This window comes from Melitaea cinxia, chromosome 17 (genome assembly GCF_905220565.1).
Source record: "Melitaea cinxia chromosome 17, ilMelCinx1.1, whole genome shotgun sequence".
In the NCBI taxonomy this organism is placed as follows: domain Eukaryota; kingdom Metazoa; phylum Arthropoda; class Insecta; order Lepidoptera; family Nymphalidae; genus Melitaea; species Melitaea cinxia.
In genome coordinates this window covers 8773853-8793732 of record NC_059410.1, presented here as the reverse complement: position 1 = coordinate 8793732, position 19880 = coordinate 8773853, and the positions used below count along the sequence as shown (strand labels likewise).

General features: G+C 32.9%; 1 protein-coding gene across 1 annotated transcript in view; it reads right to left on the bottom strand.

The window, feature by feature from the left end:
* Nucleotides 1-1464: 1464 nt before the first annotated feature.
* Nucleotides 1465-19880, bottom strand: part of LOC123661901 (A disintegrin and metalloproteinase with thrombospondin motifs 9-like) — a 30842-nt gene continuing 12426 nt past the window's right edge. Inside the window, exons 3-12 of the mRNA XM_045596836.1 lie at nucleotides 8454-8637; nucleotides 7353-7513; nucleotides 6727-7275; nucleotides 6386-6652; nucleotides 6151-6292; nucleotides 5906-6081; nucleotides 5430-5616; nucleotides 4428-4499; nucleotides 3588-3709; nucleotides 1465-1692 (exon numbers count right to left, since the gene is read on the bottom strand). Coding sequence (XP_045452792.1) covers nucleotides 3603-3709; nucleotides 4428-4499; nucleotides 5430-5616; nucleotides 5906-6081; nucleotides 6151-6292; nucleotides 6386-6652; nucleotides 6727-7275; nucleotides 7353-7513; nucleotides 8454-8637 — 1845 coding nt within the window. The 3' untranslated portion in view covers nucleotides 1465-1692; nucleotides 3588-3602. The remainder of the gene's footprint in view (nucleotides 1693-3587; nucleotides 3710-4427; nucleotides 4500-5429; nucleotides 5617-5905; nucleotides 6082-6150; nucleotides 6293-6385; nucleotides 6653-6726; nucleotides 7276-7352; nucleotides 7514-8453; nucleotides 8638-19880) is intronic.

Below are 19880 nucleotides of genomic sequence, written 5' to 3'. Positions count from 1 at the left end.
GTTCGTCCATATCAGTAACAAGCTCATTTTCGTTTTATATGTGGTTTATTCTTATTTCACAGCTTTTATACATCGGTTAGCGAAATCGACATTTGGTACGAATAGCAGTGAGGGTGAGATGGGACTTGTATGGTATAGAATGAAGCTTTTTGTTGAAATATATCGGTGATGTATGATATGTCATACTATATAACTCTTAAACTTTATTTATGAAAGACTTTAGTTGTAAAAAAAATAACTTTTTCTGGACCATTAGTTATAAAAATTACAATTACTGCGTTTTACATAGGATTGACTGTTTTGTAGGATTGACTGTGTAATGCGAAAAATTATACGAGTATAATGTCAACCAATCCACATAATCATACACAACACGTTCTTTACTCGTTTATGAATAAGGGAACACCAAATTCACTTTATTACGACTTATAAATGGGCTAATATAACATTGCTTATAGAAAGGTAAATAAAACAAAATTCAGTGTTTAAAGCTTATTATTTTTGTACGTTGTTATACGCGGTATTAGTACAAACAGAAATTCTGTAAAATTAGTAAAAAAAAACCAATTTAAAAAATAAACATAATTGTGATGGTACGGTATAAATTATTGTTTGTTATCTATAACATAAATACTTACAGCCGGTAAATAAATGCGTTATACAATATTATGTAAATATTTACACGAAATCTGACGTTAAGTGCAGCTCCACATATACGAAATGAGGTTAACATGAGACAAAAAATACGTGAGATATTCATATACAAGCTTAAAACTAATTTTAAAAAAAATTATACATAGTTGCTACAATAGTCTACAGATGTTTAAAATTTTTATTCAAATTTATTATTATTTATAGAAGGTATATTTGATTAAAACTAGTGGCATTTCCGTTTCATACATTTTATATGGCCTTAAATATCATATTCAGTGTCCACACAATCAGAATAAATAATGAACACAATGTCATTGTTCCTAAACTACAAATAGAAACATATTTCTATTTTATTAGGAATACTATAAAATCCTAAGCTAAGAAATAGTCTAAATTTAATGACTACACTATAGAATAGTTTGAATGGTTAACTAATATATTTTATAATACATTTGAAGAATCTCATGTTAAATATTTATTTAAATTGATGTGCAGGTAAGGTAAATTTATATTTAAGAAGATGTGCCGTAGTTTATTATACTATTATATTTTGTCTGTACTTGGGAACATTGAAAAAAATTTAAATGGTATTCGCCTTTCGTGACACGAATTATGTGCGATTTAATATTAATTCCTCCTTTAAATAAATTATCTTTAAAATCGTCACACGAAGGGCAAATATACATTACACCTATATCTTGGAGATCATAACATTAAATACTAACTTATAGAAATACAAATGATTAAATCTTGACGAACGAACTTTTAATACAGACGAAAAGCTTAAGGGTTATATGTTGAAATATAATATTTTTCAATTTAATAAAAGTTCATTAGCCGTAAAAAATAGTGAAATTTCTTATTTAAAAATTTTTATGAGTTACAAAGCTACTTTCAATGCAGTTAATTAAATTTTAATTGAATTATTGAAAGTGTTTATAGATTTAAATGTACGTTATAGTATTTGTGTAGTCACAATTTGTCCATTTGTATCACAATACTATGAGTCGTAGCTCTTTACTTTCCTTCAAATGGTACCTGTAAAGAACATTCCTTTTATTATATCCGAGTAAAACAATATAGATAATAAAGAACTAAACTAATAATTGAACATAACAACTTTTAAACTTTCGCGTTGCATTATTATATTTTAGAGTTTTAGAGTCTGCCTGCGACCACGGCTGGTGTAACCTGGCCGAAACGTCAGGCCTCAAGGTAATATATTTTACCTTAAAAAATTTTGTTCGCGTTAATCCCCGTGTGAACATTAAAATATAATAATTGAACATTGTAATAATAAACATGTATTTATACTATTGTATTGTTTATTTAATGGTAGAAGATCCGAACCTAAGTCGATCGTCACCGAACTGATAATAAAATGTAACATATTTTATAATAAATTTAGTATCTTAATAATGGGTTGTCTAAAAAAATCATGGCTTGACTTAGACTCAGATCTTAGACCAAAATGTTATAGAAAAAGAATACTTTACAAGATCTACAGTAACGGTGCAATGGCAGCCCTATTACTAAAAGCGATTTCTTACAGCAACCAATAGTAAGGGTATTATTTCTATAAGACACAGGAGTTGGTGCATTAAGTATTCCAAATAAGGAAAATGTACTTAATTTAATAAAAATATACATAATAAGTAATGTTTTTAAAATAACAAATTAAAAAATAAATATTACGAAAATATAGGAATACTAGCTATATATACCCTGCGAATAAATCACACGAAATAAGTATAATAATTATAACTTTAAAAAATTACATAAAAGTATTTTTTATACGTGAGTTGATTTGAAATTGAACAAAAAATTTACCGGCCGTCTATCATGTTGACGTTATATCTCAATGTATATCAACATATATAATGTTGATAATTAATTAATTTACAAAAATATATAACAGTTTTTTAGTTGTTATCGCTGGTAGACCAAGCAATTATCTATAAAATTATATATAATTTATGTGGAATAATTGTGAGGCTTTTTCTAAAAAGCGAGGCTAACATCTTAACATTAGCGTATTAATATATATGATAATAATATTATATACCAATAAGATATAAATACAGAGCGTATTAATTAATTTACAGAGCGAATGAGGTGATCAAGCTGTTAGATTCCAACACCATCTGTGTTCACTAATAAACTAATGAAGGAACTAAAATAGTTCGACTACGGAAGAAACTATTTAAGGAAAACATATTATATAACATAAAAAAACAATATATGCCATTAAAAATGTCTCTACATGCCTCTGGTGTATTACAGAAGTACAGAGACGTATTATATTTTTGGACTTTTTAATTGAAGTCAGTTAAAAAGTAGCTAAGTTAAATTGCTGGTTTAATTACTATCTGAATTCAAAGGTTTGAGCTAATCCATTTTCTGTAAGAAAAATCGCTTACGTGGTATTTCCGTAGGGTGTATAATATCACGCTTAAGCTATTAGATTCGTTACAGCAATCATCGTCTAATCTGAATATTATCAAAAACTAACGCGGGCTAAACTATAATAATTTTTAATTTTATTTACTTTAATAGCTTTAAAACTTAAATTCGTATACTACAAATTTTTATCAATAATTTTGACTATCGTCTTAATTTTCAGTAAGATACGACGAGGTGTGATAATTATACATATATTTATCACAGTACATGTAAATATATTTATGCAATAACTCAACACTAAAGATTGGCATATAAAATATCGCTTAATCGATAATCGCTTCTCCTTAATACAGATAGCTCAGCTACCTAGCTAGGAGAAGTAGAGATCATAATAGTAATTACTTTCAAATAACACCTAGAAACTGATTGTTCCTTTTTGTTACTTGTTACTTGAATATGTTGTGTAAATACGAAAGTAAAATAAATAAATAAAAATAAATAAATAAAAATAAATAAATAAAAATACTTACCATCAACTTTGCCGTTTACCGACCGTGGCACGAATGGCAGCAATTATCGCCATAATAGTGGTAGTGGCAGAGACGCGCCTGTACCGCTAGTGCGCAGTTTGTCAGCTTATCTACACATGCTCCTGCGTAGGAACATGAATGATTTTAAAGCCATAAAAAATTGAGAAAAGCATTTAGTTGTATTATAAATTTCCATTTCTTCATCTGTTATCTAGTGTAACCATATTTCCTAATATATGGCTTAAAACTTTTATTCCCAAATTTGGTAAAAAATTTAAAAGAAAAGACAAATTTTGTTCTGAAACTGTAATTGTTAACTAAAACTGTTACGTAAACTGTTCTGTTTGCTAGGTAGTTAGTGGGGATATTTTCGACAATAACCTAATTAAGGTAAAAAATTAATTTATAAACTATAACGCTTAGTGAAAAAAACAACAACGCTATAATGAAGGGTACGTAACTAAGATATTGAAACTGCTTTATTCGACATAAATTTTAACATAAAACTAATAATAAAATAATATAAAAGATGTTACAAGTTGACTTTTAGATTTTCATAAAAATAATCTATTCATTTCTACTGAAAATACTATTTTAAATATAAAAAGGTAAATCTATACTAACTGCTCAACATGCTAAGGTTGTGCCATCAGATTGTTTACATATATTTATGGGAAGTTTATTGCTTCCAAAAATATAGGCACTACTTAAAATAACATGTAAACCTGAACAATAAATAGAGGATTAGCAGTGATTATGAATGTCAGCTAATGGAGAGGTATCAAAACTTAAAACAAATGGCTGATATATAATACTATACAGATATATAACAGAACGTACCTTTACTAAATGAGCGTTCCTTGACATTTTGTGTATTTTGGCTTTGGTGTCTTGTCACGCGTTGCTGCGGATCTGAAAACGTAATATTTATCTTTTCTTTCATTAAGGATTAGGTCGATTTTTCAACAAAATTTATGTCTGTTTTACAAATGTTTAAACATCCTCTTGATTAATATTAGTCATTTTTCGCTGTGAAATATAAATAATCTTGAGAATATGTGACTGTTGATATAATTAATTGGTGTTTTGTAATCGCGGCAATTAATTCTTAATTCTGAAGCATAACATTATAATTTATGTTTTATAACATTAAAGTGAGAGAACTGTTTTTGTGTAGTGGTGAAGAAAACTTCATCATTTAGACGACGATCGCGCAGTTTCGGTTCTTGCTTAGAGTAGATTTCTATATTTACACAAATATATGTTTCTGGTTTGTTGTTTTTCTTAGTAAGCTTAATAATCTTCTTTTTTTAAAATCTAACCTCAAAAAGCATATAACATCGACGGATCTGGTTGTTATTATTAACTTCTGATAGCAAAAGTGTAACAACTCTTTGTAGATATTATTGGATAATCTGTCAAGTTTCGTTAGATAAAGTGTCGAAAGACAACATTTTCTTCTTTCTTCAAGCTTAGTTTCTTCCTTTTTCAATATTCGCGAGTTTACAACTTCACTGGTATACAATGCGTTTTTATGGACCGCGCTGGTTATTTAACATTAACCCTGCTGCCCAGTTTCCGCGGTCACCAACCCGCCTGCCCAGCGTGGTGACTATGGGAAAAACACATGAACTCGCGCCATTTATGGCGCTTATTGTATAGGCCCATGTCCAGTAGTGGACTTTACCTTAAGGTACCTATAATTTATAATTCATCGTAAATACCAATACCTTTAATATAATACCAATCATCGTAAAACCATAATGATCGAGAAGGGGTCTACTATCAAAATGAACCAGAAATGTTTTTTTTTTGCGGCTATAAAAATTACATTTCACACACCTGAAGCCACAACAGCGGGTTTGACAACAGCTCGCGTGGTGCATCTCGCAGGGACGCAAGTACGGCGCGCGGGTGGACGCACGCCCGCGCAGTCTGAGTCCCGCGCCGCGCCACCCGCGCCACCCGTACCGCCTCGCGCGCACCACACCGTCCGCGTTTGTATGCCCGCTTCACATGGACCGGAGCACTGTGTTTATATACAGACAATGACGTTACTACACAATGATAACTTTGGTTTTTGATGTTTTTTTATGTTTTCGAAATTTTTTACATATGTAATTGGTCAACAATTGTTAGAAGTTGATTAATGATTATTTTTTTTTTTATTTGCTCATTAGTTTTAGATTTTATTGATCATTGATGACCCGAAACTATATTGTTGTTTATTGTAAAATTATAAAAAAAAAATTTTAAAACCATCACACTAGCGAATTATTAATTAACGCATGCTTTATAATTGCTATGCTTTAGCTTACCTCACTCCAATCACTAAGGTACCACGAAGGTGCACATTTGTCCCCGCACTCTCTCTCTGATTCAGGTTTGGGTGCTTTACATAAATTATCGCGAAGTCGTCTTCCATTACCGCCTATGCAAATTACTCCTCGAACCTGATGTCCATCACAAGCAGCTGAGCATGGCGACCAGTCACCTAAGAAAATAATTCCAGTATCTATTTCCATTTAAACGATAATAAAAATATTGCTTTAGATATATTTACCAGTAAACCATTGTGCGTCACATTGTTTTTTCGGTGTGCAAGTTTGAGAAGCATGAGGTGCACGATGAGCTGAACATCCATCAGGTTCCGCGCATCTAACACCACGTGACTGTATTCCACCTCCAACACACCAACCTACACACTGCAGAAAATCACCAGAAGTTTATTTTTAGCCATTAAGATTATTGAAAAGATGATGATTGTGATTTGATAGTCATTACATAATTATTTTTACCTCAGACCATTCTGTGTAAAGCCAACCACCAGCAGCACTAAAGCTATATTTGGGTTCTTGTGTGTGTTTTATTTCGTTATCTGTTATGTTAGTGGCGAGTGATATCACTGGTCCCTCACGGAATGTATCTATTCGGTCATTTAGTCGAACTTGTCGTCTCGCATCAAGTCTCGGTGAGCTTTCAGCTGCAGTTTGTCCATCACAATTAGGAATATTGCAAAGTTCTTTACTTGATGGCATAGGTAATGGGCACTTTTGGTCGCTTATCTGTAAAATAGTTATTTTTAGTAGTGACTTTCTTTTAAAGTTTAACTCACTTAAAAGCACTAAACTAGACTTGCCTTAGTAATGCCTCGAGCATGGTCTTGGACGCATCCAACAATTCTTGTACGGTGAGCTGGACCACATACTGGACATGGTCCCCAAGCAGCTGCTCGCCACCTAGGAGGACAAGGGGCAACTCCGCACCGTCTACGTTTAGAAGGTGGCGGTGATCCATTGCAATGAGCTGGAGACACTTCACGATCCTCTTTACTTTCTAGCTCTACACATTTAAACTTTCCGATTTGGAGCCCCCCACCGCAAGTTCTAGAACATTGCGTGTAGGATAAAATTTTCCACACAAACTTCCTATCGCCTACAACATTAGTGTCTAACTGATACTGATTTTCAACGGAGTTGGCTTCTGGTTGTTTCGATAATGAAGGGCCAGATTTGTCTAATACTCTCGTGTGAGATTCGGCGTTGTGGTGTCGATGATGCCTTTGCGTTTGATGATGAGGTGGCTCAGGTACATCGTCCACTGTAGGAATATCATTACTTGTTTCATCTGGCAGTGAATCAGTAAGGTATTCGTATTTTATGTTCGGATTTGGTTGCGTATATAGGACCTAGAATAAAATTGTTTGTAAATTATATAATGTTTCAAAACGGTCAACTAGTATATTGTAATGTGATTGACTGTTACCATTATGTCGATAGAACGCTGAATAGGTCCCATAGCAAATATTTTATCGAGACCGGCAGATCGAGTGTACAAAAATCGAGCGCCAGCAGCTTCGTATGTGCCTGGAGCGCTTACGGCAAATTCTCCATTCATAATGTATGTGCCGTTAGATACCCTTAGTGCTAAAAAAGAATATTAATTAATTTAGAAATAAGTAAACTGTCAACTAATGTCAGTAACACAACTAAAATATATTAATTTTTAAGCAAGTAAAAAATCTTCACAAAACTGATTACAAATAGACTGAAATAAATTTATCGTGTAGTAAATACTTTAAATAATTATTGGTACGGTAAGTATTGGTTACGGTATTGATCTTAATGTTTACGGAATAATCAGCGAATAGGGATCCTCGAGCGGTTGCAGTGCGTCATGCAAATAATTACTCGCCAATTGTAACGGCGGCTATTGCCATTTATCTCGCAATTTGCAGCGTAGGCGCTTCTATTGAAGCGATGCGCCAGAGAACTGTACGCCTGCAATTCCTTAAATCGATTCGACATCGATCTTTGCACTACTGTGCTCTTCATCTCTCTATTAAAATCTCGAATGCCCCAACATTCGAGAACTAAATAGCTTTAATAAAAATTGATACCTATTGGCTGGTACTATGTGACCAAAAGCTTTAATAGACGGCCTTGAATGCAACATCTGCTCGTTGCTAATTTACCACTAAGTATATCTACAATTGAACTGGTACGACCGAGTTCAATCAAACCTACCTCGAGTCTATGAAATTATTTCTTTAAATTTGACCTAATTTGTAATGATTTTCTTCATTAATTTGTCGTGACTTATTCAAAGGCATTTCAACATCCTATTAAGACTAACTGCTATTTAGGAACGCTTGTTTCTTATCGTATGCACCTGGTTGTAAGAACATTATCATTTACATCTGGTTACGTAGATAATGATATCGTGATAGATATCTAAGATAATCGTTATGGAGTAACTTCGAAGGTCTCAATTAGTCTTATTTTGTAATTTACCTGGGATTTTATCAACAAAATTACTTGATATAATTGTAGTATCATAAACTTAAAAATTAGTGGTAATTTTTACCTATGTAATTCTCGCTGGCTACGATTTCTGAGACGTTAAGTCTGCAGGCACCGCTCGGGACGGTCGTCACGTAGGAGTAGCCCAGTGGCAGGCGCGGCCGGGAGAAGAGCCCCGACACGAGGCGCCGGCCGCAGTGAACGTCGCGGGTGGCCGTGGACGCCAACACGTCCTCGCGGCCCACCACCTTGGAACAAACATTAAATAAATAAATAACACTTAAACGAAAAGCAATAATAGAAATTACTCTTAAAAGTTTTAATCTTTTTATATCTAAGTGTGTATATATAAACTGCCGATTAGTCACATCTATAAAATCTTTATATTTTATTTATTAAGTCGAAAATAATGTTAACAAAGTAGCTGTTTAATAAAATCCTTATTTGCATTTGACTAGCGCTGTAGATATTTTTGTGAGCTATATATTGTCTGGGGTATTAAAATTAATATTATAAAAACTTAAACTATACCGATATACAAATTACATCCGAGTTTTGTATGTCTTTTCATAAGTTCAACATTGATCGAGTTAAACAATAGATAGATGAAAAAATAGAACATTTATTAAAAGCCTATTCTAGAAGTTTAAAAATAGCGAAGTGCCAGTCACCATCCTTTGCAGAATTATATTAGCCATGGTCATTCCCATGAGATGTTCTACGACAGCGCAGAGTACGGATTAACACGTCAGCATTATTACACGGATGTCATCGAGAGACCGCCGGCAACGCTCAGAAACTTTATAGCTACGAATGTAGGAATAAATGCATCTCGTGTTTTCTTTGTGTATTTGAGAGCAGTATTTTATATGTTCGACAACAATTTAGAAAAATGTTAAGGAAAGTTGAATTGTATTTCATTCTTTGTTTTGCTGCTCTAAAATTTAAAATCGTCGATTGAAATGCCTATAAGATTTGTAAGAGCTCAAAGGTCACAATAAACAATTTGTTAATAATTTTCGTGAATATATTTTCATTCTTTATTTTTATTAACCGACCTCCAAAAAAGGAGGAGGTTCTCAATTCGACTGTATTTTTTTATTTATTTATGTATGTTACATCAGAACTTTTGACCGGGTGGACCGATTTCGACAATTTTTTTTAATCGAAAGGTGGTATGTGTCAATTGGTCCCATTTAAATTTATTTGAGATCTAACAACTACTTTTCGAGTTATATCTAACAATGCGTTTTTACTTAACGCTTTTTTCGTCGACCTACGTTGTATTATACCACATAACTTTTTACTGGATATACCGATTTAATACCGATAATTCTTTTTTTGTTAGAAAGGAGATATCCCTAGTTTTGTACCATGATAAGGAAACCAGGATTTGATGAGGGGATTCCAGAGAAATCGAGGGAAACTCTCGAAAATCTGCATAACTTTTTACTGGGTGTACCGATTTTGATAAGCTGATGTTTATCATGTGGTCACATTTAAATTTCATCGAGATCTGATTACAACTTTTGGAGTAATCTTTGATAACGCGTATTTACTTGACTATTTTCTCGCCTACCTACGTTGTATTACTTGTCGATGTAATTGAAGTCGATTTTTTTTCGTTTGCCAGCAAACACAATTGTAGAAAAACAATTTGGAACAACGTTATTGCTTGTTAAATTTTAAATAGAAAAATTGAGTGACAGATTTATGAACGATGTATGAATAATGTATCTGTATTCTATACAAATATTATAATTGGAGTGTCTCTTTGTAATATTAAAATAACCCCTTTTTACTAAATGCATATGAATGTACACGATAAATATACCAAAATAACATTTTTTACGATTTTTGTCTGTCTGTTTGTCTGTTTGTTCCGGCTAATCGCTGGACCTATTTTGATAGGACTTTCACTGGTAGATAGCTGATGCATTAAGGAGTAAATTAGGCTACTTTTATTTCAAAAATATTTTTATTTTGTAACTCTGCAAACTGAACAACATTTTTTTAAATTCCGCGCGTACGAAGTCGTGGGCATGGCTAATTTTAAATAACGCTCGTTCTTTTCTTCGATAACTCATAAATAAAAAACAAATTACTGTGATTACACGATTGTTTTAATAGACATAATCAAATTTATTTTTCAACATTGAATTAAGTTATTTGTTTAACATTTCTGCACACAGTAAATATAGCCAGTAAATTAACACATAAGCTGTCTAGGTCTCAAAATAAAGTCTTATTAATACTAATTTGTTAAATTGCATATGAAATCCGAGGCTCAGCTAGAGCTGTGTGTATGATCACAGATCTAATAAATCGTTGCTCTGTGGGCGAGCGATGAGTGAAACATAATATTGGCAGGCGTAGCAAATGTCTACAATTTGAACTGCACTCGCATTTACTATTCTTAAGGCCGCAATTTAAGATAATGATTCGTAGTGCTTTCCGGGCGAGTGCCCATAATGTTCCAAATGTATCAATTTTCTGTATTATTTTTACGTAACAATGTATTAGAATTAAGTTCTATATTACAACTAGGTGATTCACGTGATTCCTCCTGCATTGATTGCGACTGTTGTTAGAGGAATTTGGTGGTTACTGCTTTGTCTTACGAGATGTGTCACACTCATATGTTCCACTGCATAGTTTTTTATTATGTCGATAAACAATATTTACAAAAAATTCAAGTAAAAAAACTTAGCTTAATACGCTTCAGCCTGTAATATCCCACTACTGGGCATAGGCATCTTTCCCCATGTAGGAGAAAGATCAGAGCTTAATCCACCACGCTGCTCCAATGCGGGTTGGCGGATATATTCCCTACTATGAGTTACGATCGCTATCAGGTGTACATGATAACAACCGGGACCGACGGCTTAACGTGCTCTCCGAGGCACGGTGGGGAGACCCACAAGGACTGCACAAACACCCAGACCACGGCAAACACCTGTATGGCCAATACAAATGTTTGTCATGTGCGGGGATCGAACCCGTAACCGCCAGCGCAACGAGTACAATCCATGGCTGTAACCGTTGCGCCAACGCGGCGCCAAGATAATAGTATAATATAAATATGAATGGTAATATAAAATATTTAGGTAAAACGAAAACAAATCAATGTTTAAAAAAAAATGTTTTATGGGTATAATCCTGACGATGTTGTATTTTCGTAATCCATTTATCGCATACTTTATACATACATCACTACAGAATTTATGATTTATTAAATTAAAAAAAAATAAACTGTTTGAAATCGTCACTTACATATCAATTACAGGTCACATTACTTTTTTTAGTTTCCATTTTTCATCAATATATAAATTTATATATTTTGAGTTTAATTAAATTCGACTTACCTCATGGTTTTACCCAGTTTAATTCAACACTGGTCATAGTTGTATTTGGTTTTCTTTTATAAGTAAGTATATTTTTAACTGTTACCTATGGAGGCTAGTATTTGTAAAAGATAATTCATTAAGCTTTATTATATTGAAAGCCATTATTTAAAAAGATTTTCTCTCTTATTTTCCAAAGCCATTTTTTACTGACTGACGCGTCGCCACATGTGCAAGAATATACCTTATTTCTGAAAATATTTCAGTTATGATAGTACAAATTCTCATTTTTTACGAAATATATAACTGTCTCTACATTTGAAATGGGTATTTGCGGTATATCACGATGATTGATGGAGAAATTTATATATGTAAACATATACAAAACATAAAACTGTAAAAAAAATATTAATAGAAGTGTAAAGTTACCCTGAATTGCAATGGTCACTTATATATTTGCACACATGATGTATGACAACAATTTTTCTATTTGCATTACAATTTGTCGCAAATGGAAGTAGCCTTGTTGGCTGTTGAGTTTCTTAAGAAAGTGATTGGAATTTTAAATTTAAATTTCAAATAAAGAATTTGAACGAAAATTTAAATATATACGAACATCACTGACTTGCAATGTAAAAAAACTAAATTTTATCATTAAAGTGCATCGAAACATTTTAACGTTAATTTATATTTGGAACTGGTGAATCACACGCGGACTTTTTTTGTTTTTGTTTAAATTATAGATAGAGTAGTTACTGTGTATTAGTTTTTCCTCTAAAATAAATAAAAAGTGGTAAACTATCTGCAAAGCTAGTTTCGAATATAGTATTGTAAACTTACAAATAATTTAAAACTTAAGATTTTTATAATAAAAATTTAAGATGTCTGTCAAAATTTTGACTCTAAAATTTTGAAATTCACAAAATAGTATTAAGAGTAAAAGAAAAAGAAAAATCAACTTGTGAAAGACTGATTGACTTAAATACTACATAAATAGAACAGCTAAAAAACTGACACATTATAGAATAATAGCAATTACATTAAATAACTTATCCAATAACATATCCAATGAAATCCTTTCAAAAGTCGGTCGAAAATAAAAAACATTTATCGCCTTTAATAGACGTATTAAGAATCGTGTGATAAAAGCACACAAAGTCAATACCAAGATGCATATGGCGATGGTTACATCATTTCGTAACATTCTGTGACACTAATGCGTGTGGAACATTAGTTGATAGTAATGTCAATTTTATGGGCCGAATACGAGATAACGACAGCTAAATCTCGTATCGAACGGTACTGAAATAGCATCCATCTTTACATGCAAAAGAATTTTTAATTGCTTCAACGTTAGGATATTTTTTCCACTTTCCTCACAACAACACGCTTTTCATATCTTTAACAAATTTTTAACCAACTAAGAAAAAGGAAGGATGTTCTCAATTTTACTGTATTTTAGGAGTAAAATTTGCTTACGCAGGCTTGACTTGGGGAGCAAGATGTTGAATTCATGACGAGAGCGTTACGAAAAGTCTTATCGGGCGAGGCGAATGGAAGTTGAGAGGGAGATTTAAGTTAGTGAAGATAGAAAGAGGGATGGTTACGTTTTGTAAGTTTTACTCCAGTCGTGTGGTCTAAAGCAAACTCGTTTTTTTTGTTTGTATGTCACCTTATAAATTTTTACTGGGTGTACCGATTTTGATGATTATTCGAAAACTTCGGCTTGTCATGTCATCCCCTTTAAATTTGAACGAGGTCTGATGAACAGTTTTTAAGTTATATACAACAATATGTATTGTATATATATACTATACCTGTTGATGTAAATTGAAGTCGTTTTTTACCCGACTGCCAAGGAAGGGTTATGTTTTTTGCGCGTATCTTGTATGTATGTATATTTGTATGTAATATTCTTTACTACCTCATATTTACAGAAATACTGAACGGATTTACATAATTGAGGTATCGTTTGGTTCGTCTTAGCTGCCCAAGTGTTCTTAGATAGGTGACATTAAAAAAAATCAAACATGGCGGCTGCGCGAAGCCATTGTAGTTAATGAAAAAAAATTTTTTTTTCTCGAATACTACAATATGGGTATCAAATTGAAGGGCACAATACAAGGATTTAAAAAAGGTATATCATGATTATTATTACCGTAATACTAATAAAGAAATACAATATTAAAGTTTAAAAATGTGGACTTTGATCATTCCCACGCCTATACCATGCCAAACTCGCCTCCTAGGCGACGATCAACTTCGGGGTGTAGCCTTTCTAATAAAATACAATGGTTAAAAATAACATACAATTAAAATTACAAATAAAAATTAATAAATGTCACACCAATTTACAATTACATTAATAAAATCAATAACAAATACATAATACCAAATACAAACAAATAATTTTAATAATAATTTCATTATATTAAAACTAATAGTTGTTGACTTAAGCAGTCACCTATTTGCTAAAGGTCAGGCTTACGTTGCTTTGAGCAGAGTGAGATCTTTCTCCGGGCTTGCTATCAGTTCTCTTGACCCTAAAAAATTACTTAATCAACCACATGATGTAAACTGTTTTAATGAACTTTATGCAACGTCGTAGATAATATGCAGTCGGAGGCATGAAATTGAAGGATAAGTCAAATCATTCTCTCTTTGTGCATGTCTCCGACTGCATGTTATGTACGACGTTGCATAAAGTTTCGAAAGACTACCGTATTAATATATTTTAAATGTACAGCACAAAATGTTTGATATTGTTTCTATTTATTTCGCTGACTTTGTGTGCGTATTGAATTTTTATTTTGTTCCAGCTTTTTCAGTTGATTTTCTAATAGTTGTTCTTCACGCAGGCGGGTTTTTTGTTTTTTTTCTTTTTAATTATTATTTTTTTTAACTTACGAGTACGTATGTGTTGACTAGTAACTTTTTCAAAATAATTAATAAAAAATAAACGAGGTGACGAAATCGTGTCGGAAAATACATAATTCAATTTCTGTCACGTGTTATTCAATAATTGCTGGATATTTTAAGCTCTGATATGAATGTTTATATTATAAGGAAATGAATATCTTGATGAAAGGAAGGTCAATTAAAATAATTTTATTTTAGAAATATACGCAGGCGATATTATGTAAACTTTTTTACCATTGATACGATATATATACAAATAAATAAAATTGGTGTGTCTGTTTGTAATATTAAAATAACCGCTTTTTACCAAATTCATACCTATGTATACACGGTACGTATACCAAAATAACTTTTTTTATAATTTTTGTCTGTCTGTCTGTCTGTTTGTTCCGGCTTATCTCTAAAATGACGGGACTGATTTTGACGGGACTTTCACTGGCAGATAGCGGATATAATAAGGAGTAAATTGGCTACTTTTATTTTAGTTTTTTTTTTATAAATGCGAACTGGACAATAACTATTTTGTTAAATACTAAGCGGACGAAGTCGCCGGCACAGCTAGATTAAAAATGTAGTCCTTATTTCCCTTAATAATTTCATCACTTGAGAACGACTTAACATATTTCATTCGTGTTTTTTGCTAGTATTTAGAGAAAGTACCCAACGAAAGAAAAATTATGTAGATTGGTAATTTCAGAAAACTTAAAGATTATTTTAGCGCCTGAAGGTCAGCTTGTATTAGAATAAAAAATATATTTTAATAGTAGAAAGTTCAAGTAATACATTGATTATTATTGATTGATTAATTTTTAAAGTTGAAATTATAAAAAAAAAGTTAGAGAACGAAAATTATATTTGTAATCATATATAGCTTTTCTCCAGTATGTGTCATCAGATTATTAAATTGAGCACGTGAATCGTTTCTAGAAGGTCTAAGGATCACATACGAGGTAGTCATATCCATGGTAGTAGAGTAGGTAGGCTGTGGTATAAAAGAATAATTTGGAAATGACACTCTTAAATATTTAAAACTGTCAAGCACACAATATGAAATAATGAATTACTATAGTTCGGTAAAGTATAAAATGTATCTTGTATTAACAATAAATAATAAAGTTAATACTACCCGTGACAGAGGCAGCCTATTATTGTCGATTGTCACTAGATTTGAATCACATCAATATGTTAGTTAAGGGAGGTCGAAATTAAGTGTCACTTCTTAAAACCAGTTCTTAATGAAACGAAAGCATTCATGTTACAATCGGGTGCGGTACAATACGCCCACTTTACTATACACCGGTCTATTTGAACAGATCAATAAAATATTTTAATCATTATTATCTGATTCTGTGATAGTGTTGCGAGTTTGTCCAATAACATTATTAGCATAAACATTCCTTTAACCTGTGTAATTTAAAATTGTGTGGATTATTTTTATATTACATTTTTTTTTTTTGTTATTTGTCATTTAGTTTAAGAAAGAAAGAAGAAGAAATGTATCATTGAAGAAAATGTTAAATGTTTATCGAATGAAAAAAAAAAACAAAAAGAAAAACTTACAACGAAACTATTTTCAACGTTTGTTGAAACTTTTTTCTTTTTAAATTTAAATCCCATAACTATACGGCTTAAACTAAATAACAAAGCAAGAAAAATATTTGTAAATTTTTACCCATTAGTAATAAGTAGGTATATAGAATTAAAAGCATATAAAATATTCCATTGGAAAGTTTTTATTTCTGAAATAATAGCTTCCAGAAATTGTATATACTGTATTTGAGATCCCAAATCTTCGAACTTTATTTAAATGTTACTTAAAACAGTTGCTGAATCATATTTAAGAGTACATGCTGATTCACCGTTTTCCTTAAAAGCACAAAATGCCAAGAACTTATTTTCCCGAGGAATCCGTTGGTTTATAAGACGTTTATACGTACGTGTCTTTATTACTTTCAATTGTTTGTCGTTTATGGCAGGTCTTGGCTTGGGCAAGGTCGGAACGTTTATAATGTATAAATAAAGACAATGTTTAATTGAATCTAAAATATTTTTTATAACAATGGAAACGAAATCAAAAGCTTTCAAATATAACACGGGACAAATCTATAATTAAAACAATAACCAAGCCATTACGAATTACGACGATGTCGTGTTTATTAGTGTTACTAGACCAGTCGTTGACTTTCCATTATCATATACGATGAGGTTTACTCCGTCGGAATTATAAATTTATTAGCGCCGTTGACTCTGGGCTCGGATGTAATTCCGCAGTTTGGATTCAGCGAAGCAAGCTTGAAATATTTATCGATACGTCAAATCATTCAGAGAACCCAGTGGGTCGGTTGGTTAGTTTCCGTCTAATTACACGCAGGACATTTCTGGAAGATTTCAATCGTGATTGCTTTATGTACTTATTTGAAGACTCAAATAAGACATTTGATTTATTATTACCTAAAAATAGCGTCTCATTGTTTCAAAAGTATTTCAAAACAATAAAACAGGAAGGTATCTATTAAAATGCCTGAAACTCATGAAGCTGAATATTCAGGTCAAATGAACAATTGAATCAGATAGATAAGATTTTAAATTAGTCATTAAGAATAGACAAACGAAACAAAAGGACTAAGGAGTTGACCAAGAAATTATGTATACACCGTACATAGAACCAAGACAACTGGGTCGCATCGTATTTATTATTCAACGTAATATTAGTCATTGGAATAGCGCGAATATGTAAAATATAACAATGTGAATAATTATGTAATAAGTGCATGGTCACGATATTAGCTATTTATTGTTTTATCATTAAATATGTCTTAATAAGACTAAATAAACAATGCGCTTATTTCACTAATGTAAATAACATTAACAATTTATATATTAATGTTATCAACAATTATGCTATAAAAATGTTTTTATTTTATGTGAATATGATATAGGCAGAAAAGAACACGAACTATTTAGAAAAAGGCAAACATGGTAGATTTAAAAAAAATATTTTATATTTATTTTATAGATGGGATACGATTGCCCCTTGGGTATTTATGATGACGTTTTTTTTTTTTTTTTAATAAAATTAGATGGGTAAACAAGCGTATGGTAACACCACAAGGATCGGAATCGCGTTGCCGACAATCACAAGAACACAGCACTGTTTGAAAACAATATTATATAGCTGTGATCTTCTATAAGGTCGAGGTACTTCTCGAGGTGGGCTGCTCCAGATTTCGAGTAGGATATATAGTAAGACAAGCCTTTATTCAGACAGCTTACCATAATGTTTAACTTAATTTATCGATTCTACCGAGTCGTCGACACCAACAACACGGTTTGTCTGCCCTTTGGCAAAAGCCTCCTATATTTCCTTCCATTCTTTTTTATTTAACTCTCTGTTGGTCCATGTTTTCCCTGCTATTTTTTATATAATTTTCCTGCCTTCGAAATGTCTACCTTGAGTTTTTCTTGTTCTTCAGGTACCAAAATATAATGTAATTGTTCCACTTTTTGATCCCTCAGTATCGCTTTCAGTAATCTCAATCGTGTGGTACCATTTTTATTTTTTTGAGTGTTACTTTTACTTTAGTACAAATTTTTACCAAGTTAGGCATACTCCTACCGACTCGCCTTTCCGGTGATTCTGTTATGGTATACGGCTACGTGACCTCGGCTTCCCGAGCTACTGTTGTCTCTCACCTGTGCATTCTTGAGGCAACAGTATCCTCTACTCTTCCCTTATGTCCCTATCCCTATCCATTTCCTACCTCAAAGGGCCGATCCTCTAAAATAAAAAAGTACCTGCAGCGGTTCGAACGGCAAGCATTACCAGATATGGTAACTACTCCGGCAACCGTGGCGCTACAGAACCTGTGATGTGCCTGAAAGGCCGCATGTTGGGACAGGAGAGGCTTGCAGCCAGTCGCTGCATCTTTTAGCACTATATGATTCTAGCGGCTCTCTGCTCTACTGATAACCAATATTAAGAGACTAAGAAGTGGGTTTACGTACGCGCAAGCGTTAATTAACCTTATCTATTCCCGCGTTGCTGACTCCTTAAGCAGGGAGTCTAAATTTGAGCACAAGTCGTGCAGCGATGGAGGCTGGTGGTGGGGACTAAGCTGGTAAGCTTGATATCTAACTGGTCCTCTGTGCACGTAGCGGTTGGGCGGTGATGGTTGTTCCGGAACTCATTTGAGACAATGGGATTGGTTCGGAAGTTCACTGAATAATAAAGCAGCCCTATTTAGGGGTAGCACTGGTTTTCCAACAGGAGAAGCAGACAGACACGGCCAAAAAAAAGTAGTCTAAATAAAACTTGCCTTAATACAAACCCAAGCAGCAAACCGCTGTTGTCTGGACACCAAAAGCGGTCGAAATAGACGAAATATCAATAAAAATCGAAATTTAACTGCGTGGAACGTAAAAACGGATTATTGGAAAATAACAATTTTCCAATAATCCGTTTTTACGATCTACAACAACTGTCTTGAAAGAAAGACAGCACTTTTAGCCTGTGAATCTATATAATTTAATCACTGTAATATCGACATAGCCGCAATCAGCGAAACTCTTTTAGCAGCGAGCGGTAAGCCTTAGGAGGACACACACACACACACACACACATCAGCCTATCGCAGTCCATTGCTGGACATAGGCCTCCACAAGTTCGCGCCAAAAATGGCGTGAGCTCGTGTGTTTTGTTGTGGATAAGTTTCAATTTATGAAAATTATGGTGGAATTTTACTACGGATTTCTGCCTCTGACATTGGTTCTAGTTGTTGACTTCAATGCGCGTGATGGTACAGAGCATATTGCCTGGATTGCCTGTGTTGGGGAGGCACGGAGTCTGCTCGTTTGCCAAAACAGACATTTTATTTTTAGCTTACCTCAGGTAAACGCACACCGGGCGGATACTACCTATGGTACAGAGATGTTCTGAAACATCACCTGATCACGACTAACGTATCTGTCGAGATGTGAGAGAAGCTTGCTACTCAGAGGATATACTTGCTCGTCAGAGACTGACGAATTGCTGTCAAATCTTGACGCCAAACGCCAGTTCCGAAGAACCTGGCTCAGGCTCAGGCTCTGAATGAGCACCGTTTTGAATTGTTGGTCGCTGTCGACGGATACGTCTAGGAAGACATCAAATATAAATAAATATATATTTCACAAAATATATTTATTTATAATCATGTGATTGTTGTGTAATTTTGATGTATTAGTACTGG